This window comes from Dromiciops gliroides, chromosome 6 (genome assembly GCF_019393635.1).
Source record: "Dromiciops gliroides isolate mDroGli1 chromosome 6, mDroGli1.pri, whole genome shotgun sequence".
NCBI lineage: Eukaryota > Metazoa > Chordata > Mammalia > Microbiotheria > Microbiotheriidae > Dromiciops > Dromiciops gliroides.
In genome coordinates, this window is record NC_057866.1 from 152,985,006 (window position 1) to 153,001,508 (window position 16,503).

The 16,503-nt window shown below is 38.2% G+C and overlaps 1 protein-coding gene across 1 annotated transcript; it reads left to right on the forward strand.

The window, feature by feature from the left end:
• Positions 1-58: 58 nt before the first annotated feature.
• Positions 59-13,024, forward strand: RAB33B (RAB33B, member RAS oncogene family). Its single transcript, XM_043970007.1, has 2 exons — positions 59-530; positions 9,858-13,024. The coding sequence occupies exons 1-2, from the start codon at positions 300-302 to the stop codon at positions 10,296-10,298; spliced, it is 672 nt and encodes a 223-aa protein (XP_043825942.1). The 5' UTR covers positions 59-299; the 3' UTR covers positions 10,299-13,024.
• Positions 13,025-16,503: the final 3,479 nt, after the last annotated feature.

Sequence of the window (16,503 nt, forward strand, 5' to 3'; positions counted from 1 at the left end):
CACGGACGCGAGGCTAGGTGGGGCGTTTGCGTGAGGCTCTCGGCTCCGCCAGGGAGAGCGGGGGCGGGGCCGCGGCGGATGTCGCGGCGGCGCGAGGCGACAGCTGCGCCCGGTCCACGACTGAGGGCGGCGCGCGGCGCGGGGCCCGGGAGAGGCGAGTTCTAGGAGCGCGCGCGCGCCCCCGAGCGGCGGCCGGGACTGCGAGGGGACGTTGCGCAATCGAGGGGTGGCTCGGTCTCGTAGGTTCCGCAGCCGCCGCCTCGGCCCCGGCCTCCGCCTCCGCTGCCGGAAGCGGTACGATGGAGCTGGAGTCGTCGCTGGAGGCGAGCTTCACGGCAAGCGGCGGGAGCGCGGGGCTGCCGCCGGCCCGCTCCCGCATCTTCAAGATCATCGTGATCGGGGATTCCAACGTGGGCAAGACGTGCCTGACGTACCGCTTCTGCGCCGGCCGCTTCCCCGACCGCACCGAGGCCACCATCGGCGTGGACTTCCGCGAGCGCGCGGTGGACATCGACGGCGAGCGCATCAAGGTGAGCGCCCGCCGTAGCCGCCCGGGCCCGCGGCCCCCGCGCCGGCCTCCGAGAGACGCGCTGCCGATGCTTCTGTGGTTGCTAAGGGGCTAGAGCTGGAAGGGGCCGAGACCCCGGGGCCTGGGCCAGGTCTTTCCATATTGGTCCTGAGAGGCGCAGCTAGCGCCCATGGAGCGCGGGACATTTGATCCGCACCATCACCTGGTGATCCCCCTTTTATAGAAGAGGAAACCGAAGCTGCGAGGGTCAGGGGATGCCCCCATAGATGATGCGGAATGAAGGGATGTAGAGAAACCTTAGAGGGCGGTTAAGAGTGCAACCCCCTCGTTTTACACATCAGGAAACTGAGGCCCAGAGAAATGAAGTGAGTCGCTAAAGTCACAACAGTTGTTTCTAAGGGACCGTAGAGAATCAATTAGTAGTGCAGCTCCCTAATTTTACAGATTTGGAAACAGGCCCAGGAATGACCGGCTAAGGCCACAGCAGTTATTACTAATTACTAAGGCAGATGAGATGGAGGGAGGAGTTAAGACTTTGATTGAGTCTTGTCTCTCCCTTTGTGACACCTTGGGCCAAGTTAATCTCCCAGTGCCACCCTTCTCCAGCTCTTAAATCTATACGATGCAGTAGTTGCTGGACCGCATTGGCAAAGGGGAGTTCTCCCGACCAGGGTTTCACACTCAAGAAATCACATTGCACACCCACACAAGCAAGGTATTACCAAATGCAGAGGTTGGATGTGAACACAGATCCAGAGTGCTTTCTGCTACGATGTGGAGAATCAGATAAAGAGATAGGTGCTGGGGATAGGAGAGGTCTTTATATACACAGATCGGGATATTTCTAGAGGGCCTGCTGACTGGCATGATAAAATGTGATGGGAGTCAACTGAGGACAGCATGGGGAGAGGGGGGGGGGGAATTAATGGGATATCTGTTCTCTGCCTAGCCTCAGACTTGAAACAGTCAGTCAGTAACTTATTATAGATGTGTTTTGCATATAGTAGGCACCTAATAAATGCTTTTTCATTCATCGGATCTCCAGGACACTGTCTAGGTACAATAGGGAAAGTTATAGAGGAAAAAAAAGTCCATTAAAAAACAACAGGTCCAGGGGCAGCTAGGTGGCGCAGTGAATGGAGCACTGGCCCTGGATTCAGGAGGACCTGAGTTCAAATCCAGCATGACACTTGACATTAGCTGTGTGACCCTGGGCAAGTCACTTAACCCCAATTGCCTCACCCCCAAAATAAATAAATAAATAAACAACAGGTCCTCTTAATAGAGTAAGATTTTCAAAACCTATTCCACACATAAAACCTTGTATGGCCATTTTTCTTTCTGGAGGGTAGAGGATAATTTTGTAGTCTTCCTCTAATGCAGTGGTACAACAGAGGTGACCATTGGCTGAAACTAGTCAGAATAAGCAGCTGGTCACAGTAGAAAGACCAGTTTTTAATAAGGCATTTATGTTTGTTGGGCAGTAATGCTTTTGTCATAAGTATATACCATCAGGTATAAATGAAATAATTGCAAACATTATAGAAGCCAAGATATTCATTAAAATGCAAGTATTTTCTTGCATTTATATCATCTTCATTTCCAAATGTAGCTGATACACTCTTCTTAAAAGCACCTTTGATGAAAAAAACAGTAAATTCAATATTCTTATATTTGCCGTCTGGAAAACTGCCATTTTCAGTAAGCCTCTTTTAGAAAATGGCTTATGTTAGCAGGGCCATCATAAAATCCATTGATAAGGTCTTACTGAGAGTCTGTTTTGTGCAAAACTAAATACTAACTAAATATTAGGGGGAGATTCAAAGAAGTGGGGAGATAAGACATTCACTGCAAAATTGTTTATGGTAAGTTTTAAACTAATTAGAATATCAGATTGCCACTAACTAGCTCAGATCTCCCCTCTTTGGACCAGTTTTTATCTGTAACCGGAGTTTGACTGAGGTCCTTTTGAGCTCTATGAAAGGACAGTTCAGAGTTAATGCTAATTCATGAATTAGTATTCTATTCAAAAATTAAACTGAATGAAGTGTTAAATTTCTTTCTCTGACTGAATTAGTATTTATGTAAAAAGACAAAAGTTTTTAAGAATCAAGAATCAACAAGTTTTTAAGAATCAACTTTTGGACCATTCTTCAAAACAAAAGTTTTGTTTATTTTTAATATGCCCTCAAACACTATATACATATGCAATATTTGGAGAGGGTTAAAAATCTGTGTTTGGAGACTTAATTAAATTTCTTGAATGAAGATGCCTCTGATTTTTTTTTTAATCAATAGTCCTAAGCATATCTTCCATGTAAATGTTTTTACAGTCTTTGTCCATTTGAGGATTATAGCTGAAGAGAAAACTTATCTGTGCGGAGGGAGAAGGAGAAGCTGAAACTTAGAGAGTGAAAGGTCAGGGCCTAGTTCATCCTGTATTCCAGTGAATAACAGAGACTGCTTTGATTATGCAATTTCTTGAAAGTATAACTTTCTCCTTATATTTGTGATGTTCCTCAGTCTATTACCCAAGGGATTTTTTTGTTTTTTATTTCTTTATTTTTTGCAGGGCAATGAGGGTTAAGCGACTTGCCCAGGGTCACACAGCTGGTAAGTGTCAAGTGTCTGAGTCGTATTTGAACTCAGGTCCTCCTGAATCCAGGGTCGGTGCTTTATCCACTGCGCCACCTAGCTGCCCCCAAGTTTTTAATCGTGTGCAGGACTATAAAAATTTCATCAAGACTACATCAGAGACAGGAGTTAGAGAACAATTCCTTGTTCCTTCTCTTCTGCAGTCATGTAACAGGTGATGAGTAGTTGAAACGAGTCAGAATTAGCAGGAGGAAGGGAAGTAGAGGCTAGTCTCTTTGGGGTGTGGGGGGATGTTTACACAGGGCTCCAGATCTTGTTAGGATAGGGATTCTTAACCTCTTTATGTTTTGGCAGTCTTTGGCAGTCTGAAGCCTGTGTCCCCCTTCAGAAAAATGTTTTTCAATGAATAAAGCAAAATACTTAAAAGATTATAAAGGAAACTACACATATTACAAAGGAAACCAAACATGAATAAAAAGGAACCTTATTTCCATCTAAGTTTATAGATGCCTGGGAGGGGGTGTTAGTCTGTTAGCAAGGTTATGAATTACTGTGTTAAGAAGGGTCAGGAGGTGGGGCAGCTAGGTGGCACATTGGATAAAGCACCGGCCCTGGAGTCAGGAGTACCTGAGTTCAAATCCAGCCTCAGACACTTAACACTTACTAGCTGTGTGACCCTGGGCAAGTCACTTAACCCTCATTGCCCCTCAAAAAAAACACCCAACAACAACAACAAAAAAGAAATGTCAGGAGGAAGGATAATGGAAAAGGCAAAAATCCATTTTGAACATGTTTCTAGTCACTCTCCTCCCCCTCTAATTTTCCTTGCCTCTTCATCACCACCAGGAAGAATCTCCATCCTGCTGAGGTTTGTACCACATACCACAGAAGCTGCTACAAATACCACAATTTGAATCCAAATTGGGGCCTGGTGATATGTGTATTTCTTCGATTTAGAATATGGACTGAATTCTGTCTTCTTTGATATCGGGAACTCTCTGATGAAGGAAATTGCCCTTTATAGATGCAAATCAGAACTTTCTCTGTAATTTAAAGTCTTAGAGTTGCCTAATCTATTCAGAGGTTAAGTGATTGGAGGTTAGGTCATGTAGCCAGCATGTGTCTGAGGTAGGGATTGAGTCCAGGTCTTCATGGCTTTGCAGTTAGCTCTCCAGACACTACACTGCTGCCCCTTGTTCCTTTAGTTTCAAGTTGGAATTCTGAATACGTTTCTCAAGAGAAGCAGTGTTATAAATGGTGGTTAGGTTATATAATACTTCAGAAGCTGCCCTGGGAACATAACTAACCACTAACCAAGATCTATAATGTCACTTTTAAAGAAAGGTAAATTCTCATTTCCAAACGACAGGCTTGTAGGCCTTTGTAACATTGCCCATTAGTAAGATTTGTAAGGGGCAAATGTGGTATAGAAGTTTAGAGAAGAGTGTCACTTCCAGGGTCAGAAAAGTGTCCAAGAAGGTGAAATTTGGATGAGCAGAAAGGATGAAAATAGTAAGGGACCATGGAAGCTTTCTGAGGTGGATGGTGGTTGGCAGGGTGAGTGTTTGACAAAGGTTATTCTTGCAGTGCATTGGGGGAAGAAGGACTGGTTCTAGAGAGGTTATTTGGGGAGTCTAGACTTGTGACATACAGTGGGGACTTGAAATAAGGCAGTGTCAGTGAGAATGGAAAGAAAATGGTATGAAGGAAAATTCAAAGACTGTGGTGCTGGGGGTATTAGGGAAGAAGGAAAATTTGACGTTATGAGTGTTTTGGGAAAAGGTAGTACCACATAAGATAGAGAAGTCAGGGGGTGGGAATGATTTGGTAGAGAAGATAAGAATCTCCATTTTTGTCATTTTGAGTCATGAAGAAATGTACAACCGGGGGCGGCTAGGTGGCGAAGTGGATAAAGCACCAGCCCTGGATTCAGGAGTTCCTGAGTTCAAATCCAGCCTCAGCCACTTGACACTTACTGGCTGTGTGACCCTGGGCAAGTCACTTAACCCCCATTGCCCCGAAAAAACCCCAAAACAAAACAAAAACAAGAAATGTACAACTGTAACTGGAGATCTGGACCTTTCTCTTCAATGTAGAGGACTATTAAAGTGGATGAGATTTCCAAGAGTGTACAGAGCAAAGGGATTATATGAACTACATTATATACTTCAATGCCAAATAGAATTTATTTTGGAAATCTCTGATATTTTAGAGTAGCTGTAACCTTTGCTCTATATATAACCTGTTCTATAGGAATCTGTTTTATATAGTTCAAAGAAAGTTTGTTGAACGACTTTTTCATTCTTTTGTTCCTGTATAGAATTGAAAACGCTTCATATTTCTCCCCCCCAAAATCCACTATTTTAAAAAAATTAATAAAGTATTTTATTTTTTTTCCATTACATGTAAAGATAGTTCACATCTTTTGTTTATATAAGCTTTACAATTTCAGATTTTTCTCCTTCCCTCCCCTCCCTTCCCCCTCCCCTAGACAGCAGGTAATCTGATATAGGTTATATATATATATATACACATATATATATATAAATATATATAAATAATAACATTAATCCTATTTCTGCATTAGTCATGTTATAAGAGAAAAAATCAGAGCACTGATGAAAAACCTCAAAATGGAAAAAAACAACAGCATCAAAACCAAAAGAAATAGTATGGTTCATTCAGCATCTATACTCCGCAGTTCTTTTTTTTTTTTTCTTGGATTTGGAGATCCTCTTCCATCATGAGTTCCCTGGAACTCTTCTGTACCATTGCATTGGTGAGAAGAATATAGTCCATCACAGTAGATCAACACTCAATGTTGATTATACTGTGCACAATGTTCTTCTGGTTCTGCTCATCTCACTCATCATCAGCTCATGCAGGACCCTCCAGGTTTCTCTGAACTCCTCCTGCTCCTCATTTCTTACAGCACAATAGTCAAAACCCACTATTTCATTGATGTACCTACTCCCTCACCAAATGAAAATTACAGCTTTTAGTAAGAGGTCTTTATGGGTTGTTAGGGCTGAAAATAATCTTCATAGTCGCACGGAGTAGATGACCTCCAAGGTCCCTTCTGACTCTAAGTCTGTGAACCTATGATTTATGATGAGTTCTGTTTTGACTTATTTGAACATTTCAAATTATTGAGACATAGATATCTAGTATAAAATATACTGGTGACTACATTTATTCTTAGTTTTCCTCTCACATATAACTCCAATTTTCATTTTATCTGAATTTACACCTCTTGGAATATATAATTCTTTTTTCTTTTTCTTTTTTTTCTTTTTAGTGAGGCAATTGGGGTTAAGTGACTTGCCCAGGGTCACACAGCTAGTAAATGTTAAGTGTCTGAGGCCGGATTTGAACTCAGGTACTCCGGACTCCAGGGCTGGTGCTCTATCCACCGCGCCACCTAGCTGCCCCTTTTTTATTTTTAAAATTAAAATTACGTTGTATTTTTTAGCCAACAAACATCCATCTTTTCCTTCCCTACCAACCTTTCTCCCCATTTGAGAAGGAAATAAAACAAAACTCCTGTTACAAAATGTATAGTTGAGCAAAACAAATTTCTACATTGGCTTTCTCAAAAAACAACTTATTTTTCAGTCTAAGTCCTTCACCTCTCAGGCAATGGGTAGCATATTTCATTGTTGATCTTCTGGAATTGTGGTTGGTATTTATACTAATCAAAGTTCCTAATTTTTTCAAAGTAGTTTGTACTATGTTGTTGATATTGTATAAATAGTCTTCCTGGTTTTGTTTACTTTACTCTGCATCAGTTCATATAAGTCTTGGCAGGTTTTTCTCGGAAACTTTCCCCTTCATCATTTCTCATGCCACAATAGTTTCCATCACATTTATATATTATAACTTGTTCAGCCATTCCCCAGTTTATGGGTACCCCCTCATATTTTCATTCTTTGCCACCTCAAAAATAGCTATAAATATTTTTGTACATCCTTAGAAATTGTTTTACTTAGGTCTAAATCCTTCCCTTAAGCTACTACCTTCATTCAAATTCCCTATTCCCCTTCTCTTTCCTTCCTATTTTCCTGTTGAGTGAAATGTATAATTGTACCCAGCTGCGTATGTGTTTATTCTTCCTTATTTTGACCAGTTCCAGTGAGTATGAGGCTCAATATCAGCCACTTCCCCTTATCCCCTTCTTATTCTTGTTTGTATAGATGTCTATTTCCAGTACCCTGATTACGTACAATAATTTTCCAAACGTTCCTTTTCCATCCTCCAATTGTATTCTTATTCCCTCTCTTTTCATTCTTTCAATATCATGAAGACATAACAGAACCACTCACAGGCCTTCTGTCTAATTAGACAGGAATCCTTGACCCCCCTAAGGATATTTTGTTGTTGTTGTTTTTATTCTTCTCTCCCAAAGAGGACCATAACATCAGTGTGATGTCATAACTTGCAATGTATTAGATTTAAATGAGGGAGGGCTGTGCAAAGTCACCAGCCTCACTCTCTCTTCCAGAGCCATTTGGCTCTAGTGGCAAGATATAGACTGGGACGACTGGAGATGGCCCCAGATGTTTAAGGCAATTGGGTTAGGTGACTTGGCCAGGGTCACACAGCTAGTTAAGCATCTGAAGTCACATTTGAACTCAGATCCTCCCAATTTCAGGGCCAGTGCTCTATCCACTGTACCACCTATCTGCCCAATATAAATGATACCCATTTAAGAAGTGATGAAAAATGTTCTTTGGCAAAACCCTACATCAATTTGTATTATTATCATTACTATTATTACTCTTATTGTTATAAATCCAGTTCAATTAGATAAGCATTTATGAAGCACCTACTATGTACCAGGTATCATTCTTGGTACTGAATATACAAAGACAAAAATGAAACCTTTCCTGCCTCCAGTTCAGTTTGTATTTTTACGGGGGGGCCATGGGCGGGGGGGGAATCACATATACATGGTAAAAATTTGAGTAGTAAATACAAAATAACAGGTCAGAAGTGATCTTAAGTACTACTGCATAGTAGTAGGACTATTCACACTACTTATGCATAATATTTCATTCATAATGTGTTGCAGCCTGCTAGCAAAAATTAACCACAAATTAACAATGCATCAGATATCTGAAGTCAGTATGTCTTATCCTCTCTTAAGTCTTGACTTCTTCAAACCAAACATCCCCAATTTCTTTTTTGATATAACAAAGTCATTAAGTAACTATTCCATGGACATTCTTCATTTTTGTCAATTTTCCTCCTAAAATGTGGTCTGCAGAACTAAACACAATGTGGTCTTACCAGAACAGAGTATTGGGAAGGTAATCTCACTCTCCCTTATACTAGACATTCAACTACTTTTAATGTAGACCTATCTAACTTGCATTAGATTGTTGGTTTATTTTAGGTCTTTTACATGGTTGACTAATTAAGCTTAAAATCAACTAAAGTAACCATGTGGTTCCTTACATCTTTTTCTCCACATCTTTCTTACCTTGTACTTGTGGACAATCACAAATAATTGAACCTATCCTCAGAACTGCTAAGTAACTATTGTAATGATTGGAATGACGCCACCTGCTGGAGACTTACTGTAGAAGAGTTCTGCCCATGAAGCGAAGGTCTTTGAGGGCAAGACCAGGAGTCTTTTCTTTGGCGGGAGGAAATGACGCGAACTAGTGGGAGGAGGAAGGAAGAGACTGGGGCTGACTCTGGGACTCTTTCCTGAGGACGCTGGCGGAGAAGGGAGCTAGAAATGTGCTCTCCCTTTAATAGATAGGAATCTAGGCCTTTCTCTCTCTCTTTACCAAATTCTTATTCTCCTTAATAAATGCTTAAAAGTCTAACTCTTGCTAAAGCTTGTAATTGATTGGCAACCACTCATTAGATATTTTAGACAGTTTAGCTAGAATTTTAGCTTAACACTATATTGTTATTAGACTCAAACTGTGCCCGTTTTCTATAACAATAAAAAATTATTAGATGATAATAATTGTGAAAAATAATAACCAGAGAATTGGACCCCAATGGGAAATTTTTTTTCACATCAGCTTTTTTATTTTTTTAAAATATTTTAATTAATATCTCCTTTTTCTTACATCATCATATTTATCCCCACTATCCTCTCCTTCTCCCAGAAAATTATCCCATATGACAAATGGTGTTTTTTTAATTATAAAAATATTTCATTATTTTCCCAGTTACATGTAGAGATAGTTCAACATTTGTTTTTTATAAGATTTCTAGTTGCAAATTTTTCTCCCTCCTTCCCTTTCCTTCCCCCCCCTCCCCAAGACAGCAAGCAATCTGATCTAGGTTATATATGTACAATCACATTAAACATATTTCTGCATTAGTCATGTTGTGAAAGAAGAATCAGAACAAAAAGTAGGAACAGTATGATTCAATCTGCATTCAGATTCCACAGTTCTTTTTTCTGGATGTGGAGAGTATTTTCCATCATGAGTCAAAGGGTAAATTTTTGAAGGGTCATGGTAATTCCTAAAGACCACCATATAAGACTTGTAGGATTTTGGATTTATATTAGTACCCACACCAATTATATCATAGTTCCTGGAAATATTGCAGTGATCGATAGGAAAGTACTTTGGAAAAATACAAAGTACCATATAAATTCAAGTTTGTTTTTTGTTTTGGTTTGTTTTGGTCCTGGAAAAATAGGATTCCTAAGTGTTCCAAACTGTAATTATTCTATTGTAATCTTTTCCCCTCTTTTTCTTTTCAGATACAGTTATGGGACACAGCGGGTCAAGAACGGTTCAGAAAGAGCATGGTACAGCACTACTATAGGAATGTACATGCTGTTGTCTTTGTGTATGATATGACCAATATGGCCAGTTTTCACAGCCTGCCATTATGGATAGAAGAATGCAAACAACATTTGCTTGCAAATGATATACCAAGGATTCTGGTTGGAAATAAATGTGACTTGAGAAGTGCCATTCAAGTTCCCACAGATTTGGCCCAAAAATTTGCTGACACACACTCTATGCCACTGTTTGAAACCTCTGCTAAAAATCCCAATGATAATGACCATGTGGAAGCTATATTCATGACCTTAGCTCATAAGCTCAAGAGCCACAAACCTCTGATGCTTAGTCAGCCACCTGATAATGGAATTGTTTTGAATCCTGAACCAAAACCTACAATGACTTGCTGGTGTTAAGTATCAGTATTTTAAAAGTTAATCTTTTGACTTGTTGAAAAGATGCTTTTTAAGTATACAGTAAATCCCAAGTTTTAGTCATAAGTATTCTAGGGTCATCTTAGCACTTTAATGTTTGTCTTGTAAATGGAGGTGAAGTCATTCATTTGTTTCTTTGCACCTTGTATACAACTTAATGAAGTTTTGTCATTTTGGTTGTATGGGGAAAAAGGGGGCAAAAAAAGAAACTCCAGTAGAGTTTTGAGGGTAAACAAATAGAATTAATTAGTTCCTCTGAGCTCATTGTTCATTTGAATCATTGTGATATGCGTCTTCATTATAGAGTTGAAATGAAGCAAAACCAGAAGGAAAAAGATAATCTTCCTTCTGAGCTAAGAAAGGTTAGGGGTGCCTCAAATGGAAGAAAATGAAGGAATTTTAAGAATCTTCAATTAAATTATTTTAAACAGATCATTGCCTAGCAGCCAAAGGGTTTATGCAATGAAAATATCTAAGGGAATTAAAGTAACTTTTTTTACTGGAATATAATTTGAATGTGATGTGTTCTCTCAGCTTAAAAAGGGTGAAGCCCCAATTTTTGTTTGTTTCTGCACCTTACAGAATTTTCAAAAATCCTGTCTTAAAACATTATGTCAAGTATCTGTGATTTTTGTCAGTGAGGAAACTCTGTCCACTGACATAGATTGCAACCTGTCTGTGATTTATGAAGCACATAGCTATCCAAAATCCTTACACCTTGAAATAGCATTATTATTAAGTTACAATGATTCCATAATTTGCATTATTAAATTACATTTTAGAGCCAAGGGTTTGGTAGCAAAAATATGGGAATGAGAGGAATGTGCCTAGGATTCTCATCCAGGCTTGATGTCATAAAGGATATGAATCTTTCAATATTACTTGACCACTTGGTGCCTCAACCATTGTAGATCAATTTTATCAAAAGAATTTTAAAATACAAGCATTATTTTAATTTCAGGCCTAGATAAATTATTTTAAATAGATATTGTGAAAGGTCAATTTTAAACTTCACTCACTACATAATGAGATGGGGAGGGGTTGGGCTCTTTTCTCATTTGGCTGGTTTAAAAAGGAAAATCTGCTTGAAAGTTTTTGCAGTGCGTGTCAGGAACTACATGTAATTGAAGAAAAAAAGAATAAATCTGAAGTTTAGCTACCACAGGAAGACTATGCCTTAGCTATTAGTGATTTTCAAGTTTGTATTTTGAATGTTATCTCCTGCCAAAAACTTCAATTTAATAACTGAAAGTTTCTGAACACCAAGGAAGTTATTAATTGTCAATTATAGTTCTATGTACTCGTTAGCTCAAATTCTATGATTCTAAGTGTACTTAAATAATAGTACTTTGCTGCAGGTATAGTATTTTAAAAGGAAAAACGTTGTCTTTAAAAATTCTGTCACAGCAGCTCTATTTCAGTCTAAGAAGTAAATTGATATTTATGGGGAAAATTGCATCTCTCTGTAGTGAACAAAATACTACAAACCTTTTTTCCAAGTTTGCACATACAACTATTATGAAAAAGGGAATTAAGCCATGGGATTTAATTGAGTACATGAATTCGGTAATTTTTTATAATACAGTCCTTGTTGATAAATTTCAAGATCAAATTAAATAAATGGACAAATTGTGCTTTTGTTATGTCCAGGATATGTGGAAAAGAAATTAAGCATTCAGCCAGTTGAGGGCTTTTTACAAATTTATTATCATGGTGATCTTATGGTGATTATTGAATTATAAAAGAAAGATAATCTATTAATTGAAGTATGGAAAACAGAGACAGGAAGTAATTATTCCATTTTAAATTACTGTGGCCTAAGAGAAAATAAATTGGCTTTATTCTTGTTTAGGAAGAATCAATTTTCCTTAATCATACTAGATTAAGGAATGATGGTTTCCTCCTAAATTGAAATTGTAGTTGTTTTTGTAATAGTGCTATAATGACAATAATAGCAATTATTTGGGTAATAATTTTTAAAGAAGGGAACTTTACTTCTCTTTATTGCCTTCCCTAGCCTTTTTTTTTTTTTAACATAGGGGCAATGAAGAGTTGCAGGAATTGGTTTACAAACTTTCTAAGGACATTCTATGTTTTTTCAACATTATTATTGATGGTTTAAAAAGTAATTAAACTAGTTTCTTGAATTAAGAAGTTACAAATATACTTTAATTCATTAAAGGATTTATTTTTGACAGCATATTAATGTCAAAATTATCTTGTTTATATCAATTTTTAAAATTTTTTTTATTTTTTTTATATTAAAAAATGTTATTAGTTTAATTGGGGTAAGCTTTCCAACATCAGCCAAAAGAACTATATGAAAACATTTCTTTGAATGTTGGGAAATGGCTTCTCATGAATCATTAACTGTAATGTATTAAAACTTGTAAGCACAGATCCTACATCTTGTGAATTTACAGTTTATAGTTATTTTAACTATATTCTGCATTTCTAATTTCAGATGTGTTTTTAAATAGTTGTTATTTAGGGAAGTTCCAGTATGGGACATTAATCCAGAATCTAATAAAGTTAGTCAGTAGCAGTGTTTTACTCAAAAGCATATTCTGTGTATCTTTCTCCCAACAAACCAAAATTAAAGTCAGATAATTTTGTTTTAGAATAGTACCACTGCCATAACCAACACCTCTCCCTATTCTCTCTGCCCCCCACCCAGCCTAATAAACAAGCTTTGCCACAAATAAAAATAGGGTGTTCTGTTTTATTTACTGTGTGCTTGTTGGTTTTACTGTAATATCATGATACATCAGAATAGGGAATTTTCCATATAGTCTGAGCTTCAAGTGGTATTTAATAAAGTCTGAATGCCAACCTATTTAGAGCTTAATCTCTTCACTCCTGGGGCGATAGGTGGATTCTTTCTATTTTTACATTGCCATCTTATTCTGTATGGGCAGTTTTCTTTATTGATTTCTTGATATCTGATATCCAATTTCTTTCTTTTGCTCATATGATGCTAGGTTAGTGGCAGAGAAAGATGGGAGCTAGTTTGTATTATTATAGACTGCCATAATTTATCTTGAATTGTCACATTTTTGTGTATCTATTCCTCTTTTAGTGTTCCTTTCATAGAAGTTATTTCAGTCTTCTACTAACTTTTTAGGGTAAATTGCTAGTGTACTGATCATTTAAAACTAATGCATGCCTACAGATTTATAGAGCCATCAATCTTTTAGTAAGCACCTACTGTATGTCTTGGAGTATGTTAGGGTCTAGGAATACCAAGACAAAATGAAATAGTCATGTGTACTGATAAGTGAGACAAATATTAATATTAACGTCTTTTTTTGGGGGGGGGCAATTGGGGTTAAGTGACTTGCCCAGGATCACACAGCTAGTAAGTGTCAAGTGTCTGAAGCTGGATTTGAGCTCAGGTACTCCTGAATCCAGGGCCAGTGAGCTATCTACTGTGACACCTAGCTGCCCAATATTAACGTCTTTTAAAGTTGATGCAGGCAGCTAGCTGGTACAGTGGTAGAGTACCAGACTGGAAGTCAAGAAGCCTCATTTTCCTGAGTTCAAATGTGGCCTCAGGCACTTAGCTTTGTGACCCTGGGCAAGTCACTTAACCCTGTTTGCCTTAGTTCCTCATCTGTAAAATGAACTGGTGAAGGAAATGACAAACCATTCCAGTAACTTTGCCAAGAAAATCCCAAATGGGGTCACAAAAGGTCGAACATGACTGAACAACAATAATAAAAAAGATGATGCACTAAAAGATTAAGAATAGATGAGAACAGGAAATTAAAAACAACCCAGCTCCTGAGTTGGTTTTTTATAGGATGTGTAATCTTTGATTTCTATATTAGATATCCAAGGGCAGAAAGGAAGAACAGTTACCAAAATCTCCCTGTTTTGAAGCAGAGTACAGAGTTCTTTTTTCTGACCACTCTGTTGGCTTTGTGTACAATTTCCCAAATTTCATAACCAATACCTTATTAAATAAAGTTGGGGACTGACTCCTGTCCTGCTAGTTTGGCAAAATTCAGAAGTTTCAGGTCTTAAAACTAATGGTAAAAGTTGAACTCCCAAGCAAAAATGTGTCAAAGAATTCTGCCTTATAATCCTCCCTTTGAGTCTTCTAAAAATGTGGTCATCAAGCATGCTGGGGTTTCTCTTCTATTACCCTAACCACCCAAGCACTTTTCAAATGGCATGTGGAAGGAACATTGGTAAAAGCAGTGGCAAACCAAGGTAGAGTTAGAGGAAACAGTAGAGTTTAGCTCTCTATCACTACTAAAAAACCCAATTACCAAACACCTCACTCCACGTCCTCTCTGGGCTTGGGGCAAAGTAAATAACTTTAGTGTTAAGAGATCCTGAGGGAACAGCTAGATGGCACAATGGATAAAGCTTGGGCCCCTGGATTCAGGAGGACCTGAATTCAAATCCAGCCTCAGACACTTGACACTTACTCACTGTGTGACTCTGAGAGACAGATACAAAACAGCAAGGTGCTATGGCTGAAAAACAAAACAACCAAAAAATCCTTGATTAGTGGGGTGGGAAAAGCTGTGGTATCATAAAGAAGAAAAAGCTTTCATACAGGTTTCCTGTTGCTTTTAGAGGGGAAATGGAGGTTGGGGGAGAGGGAGGCGAGGGAAGAAAGGTAGACCTTAGTTGTGATAGTGAAATAAAAATCCCTCAAGGAAAAAACCCAATTGGGTGTATTGCAACAGAAGATGTCAACCCTCAATTTAACAGGATTGAAGAAAAGATTTCTCCACCTCTTGCTGCATCTGAAAAAAATAAAAAGTTTCAGCTAAGACCAATTCCAGGAGAGAACTTTGGCATCGATGATCAAGGAAAAGTTACAGGTCAAAACTCTAATTTAGGGGCAGCTAGGTGGCACAGTGGATGAAGCACCAGCCCTGGATTCAGGAGGACCTGAATTCAAATCCAGCCTCAGACACTTGACGCTAGATGTGAGACCCTGGGCAAGTCACAACCCTTATTGCCCCACCCAAAAAAACCCAAAACTCTAACTCGAAGGAAAAGTCTAGCCTAAAGAAAGAACACTTGGGGTGAAGGAAATATCCTTAATTTGATCTTCAGATTAAAATGGAACTTTTGAGTTCAAAACAAAAGACAAAATTAACTTTTATGATGCCAAGGATGATCGAGACACAAACCCAGAAGAAGAGAGTAATTTTAAAAACACCTACAGCCAAAACCTCCAAGAAAAAAAAACAAAAAACAATCTGGCCCACAGGAACAATTAGAATTCTTCAAAGAATTGATGCAAGGGTTTTAAAAAGATAGCAAAATAAATGAGAGTGATGGAGGAAAAAATTTGAAAAAAAAAAATGAAGAGCTTAATAGAAGAGGTACAGAACCTTTCTCTTCTCTCTACAAACTCCCTAAAAATCAGAATGGATCAAATAGAAATTAATGACTGCAGGAAACAAGAATTCTTTACAAGTTTAGAAATGAGGAGATAGAAAATGTAAGCTATCTAATGTCAAAATCAACTGGAAAACAGGTCAGGTAGAGATAACTTAAGAATTATAAGACCAAATCTGGCTCACTGCCCCTTTATGTATATAGCTCATGAGCTAATAATGACACACACACACACACACATATATATATATATATATATATATTTTATTTAGTGAGGCAATTGGGGTTAAGCGACTTGCCCAGGTTCACACAGCTATTAAGTGTCTGAGGTCGGATTTGAACTCAGGTATTCCTGAATCCAGGGGTGGTGCTCTATCCACTTTGCCACCTAGCTGCCCCTTGATGTTTATATTTTAAAATACAATAAAACTATTTCAAAATGTAAAGACCAAGTGATGAGCTGAATTTGGCCTTTAGACTATAGTTTTCCCATCCTTATCATAGACAATTCATTGATTACAGTATGTAACAAACACACCTAGTGGCATAGCTTCTAAATTTACTTAAAGAATCAATTAAAAGAAGGCTATAGAATGATAAGAGTGGGGTACCTGAACTTACCATTATTCAGCCCATGGCAAATCTAACCAAAAATAAGAAGTTAAGGACCTGAATAGAATTTTAGAGAAATACTATTTGAAAGATCTCTGGTTATTGAATGGAAAAAGAAAGGAATATATGTATTAGTGCTTTTATGAAAATTGATTATGTTTTTGAACATAAAAACCTTACCAACAAATGCAGAAAAGCAGAAATATTACAT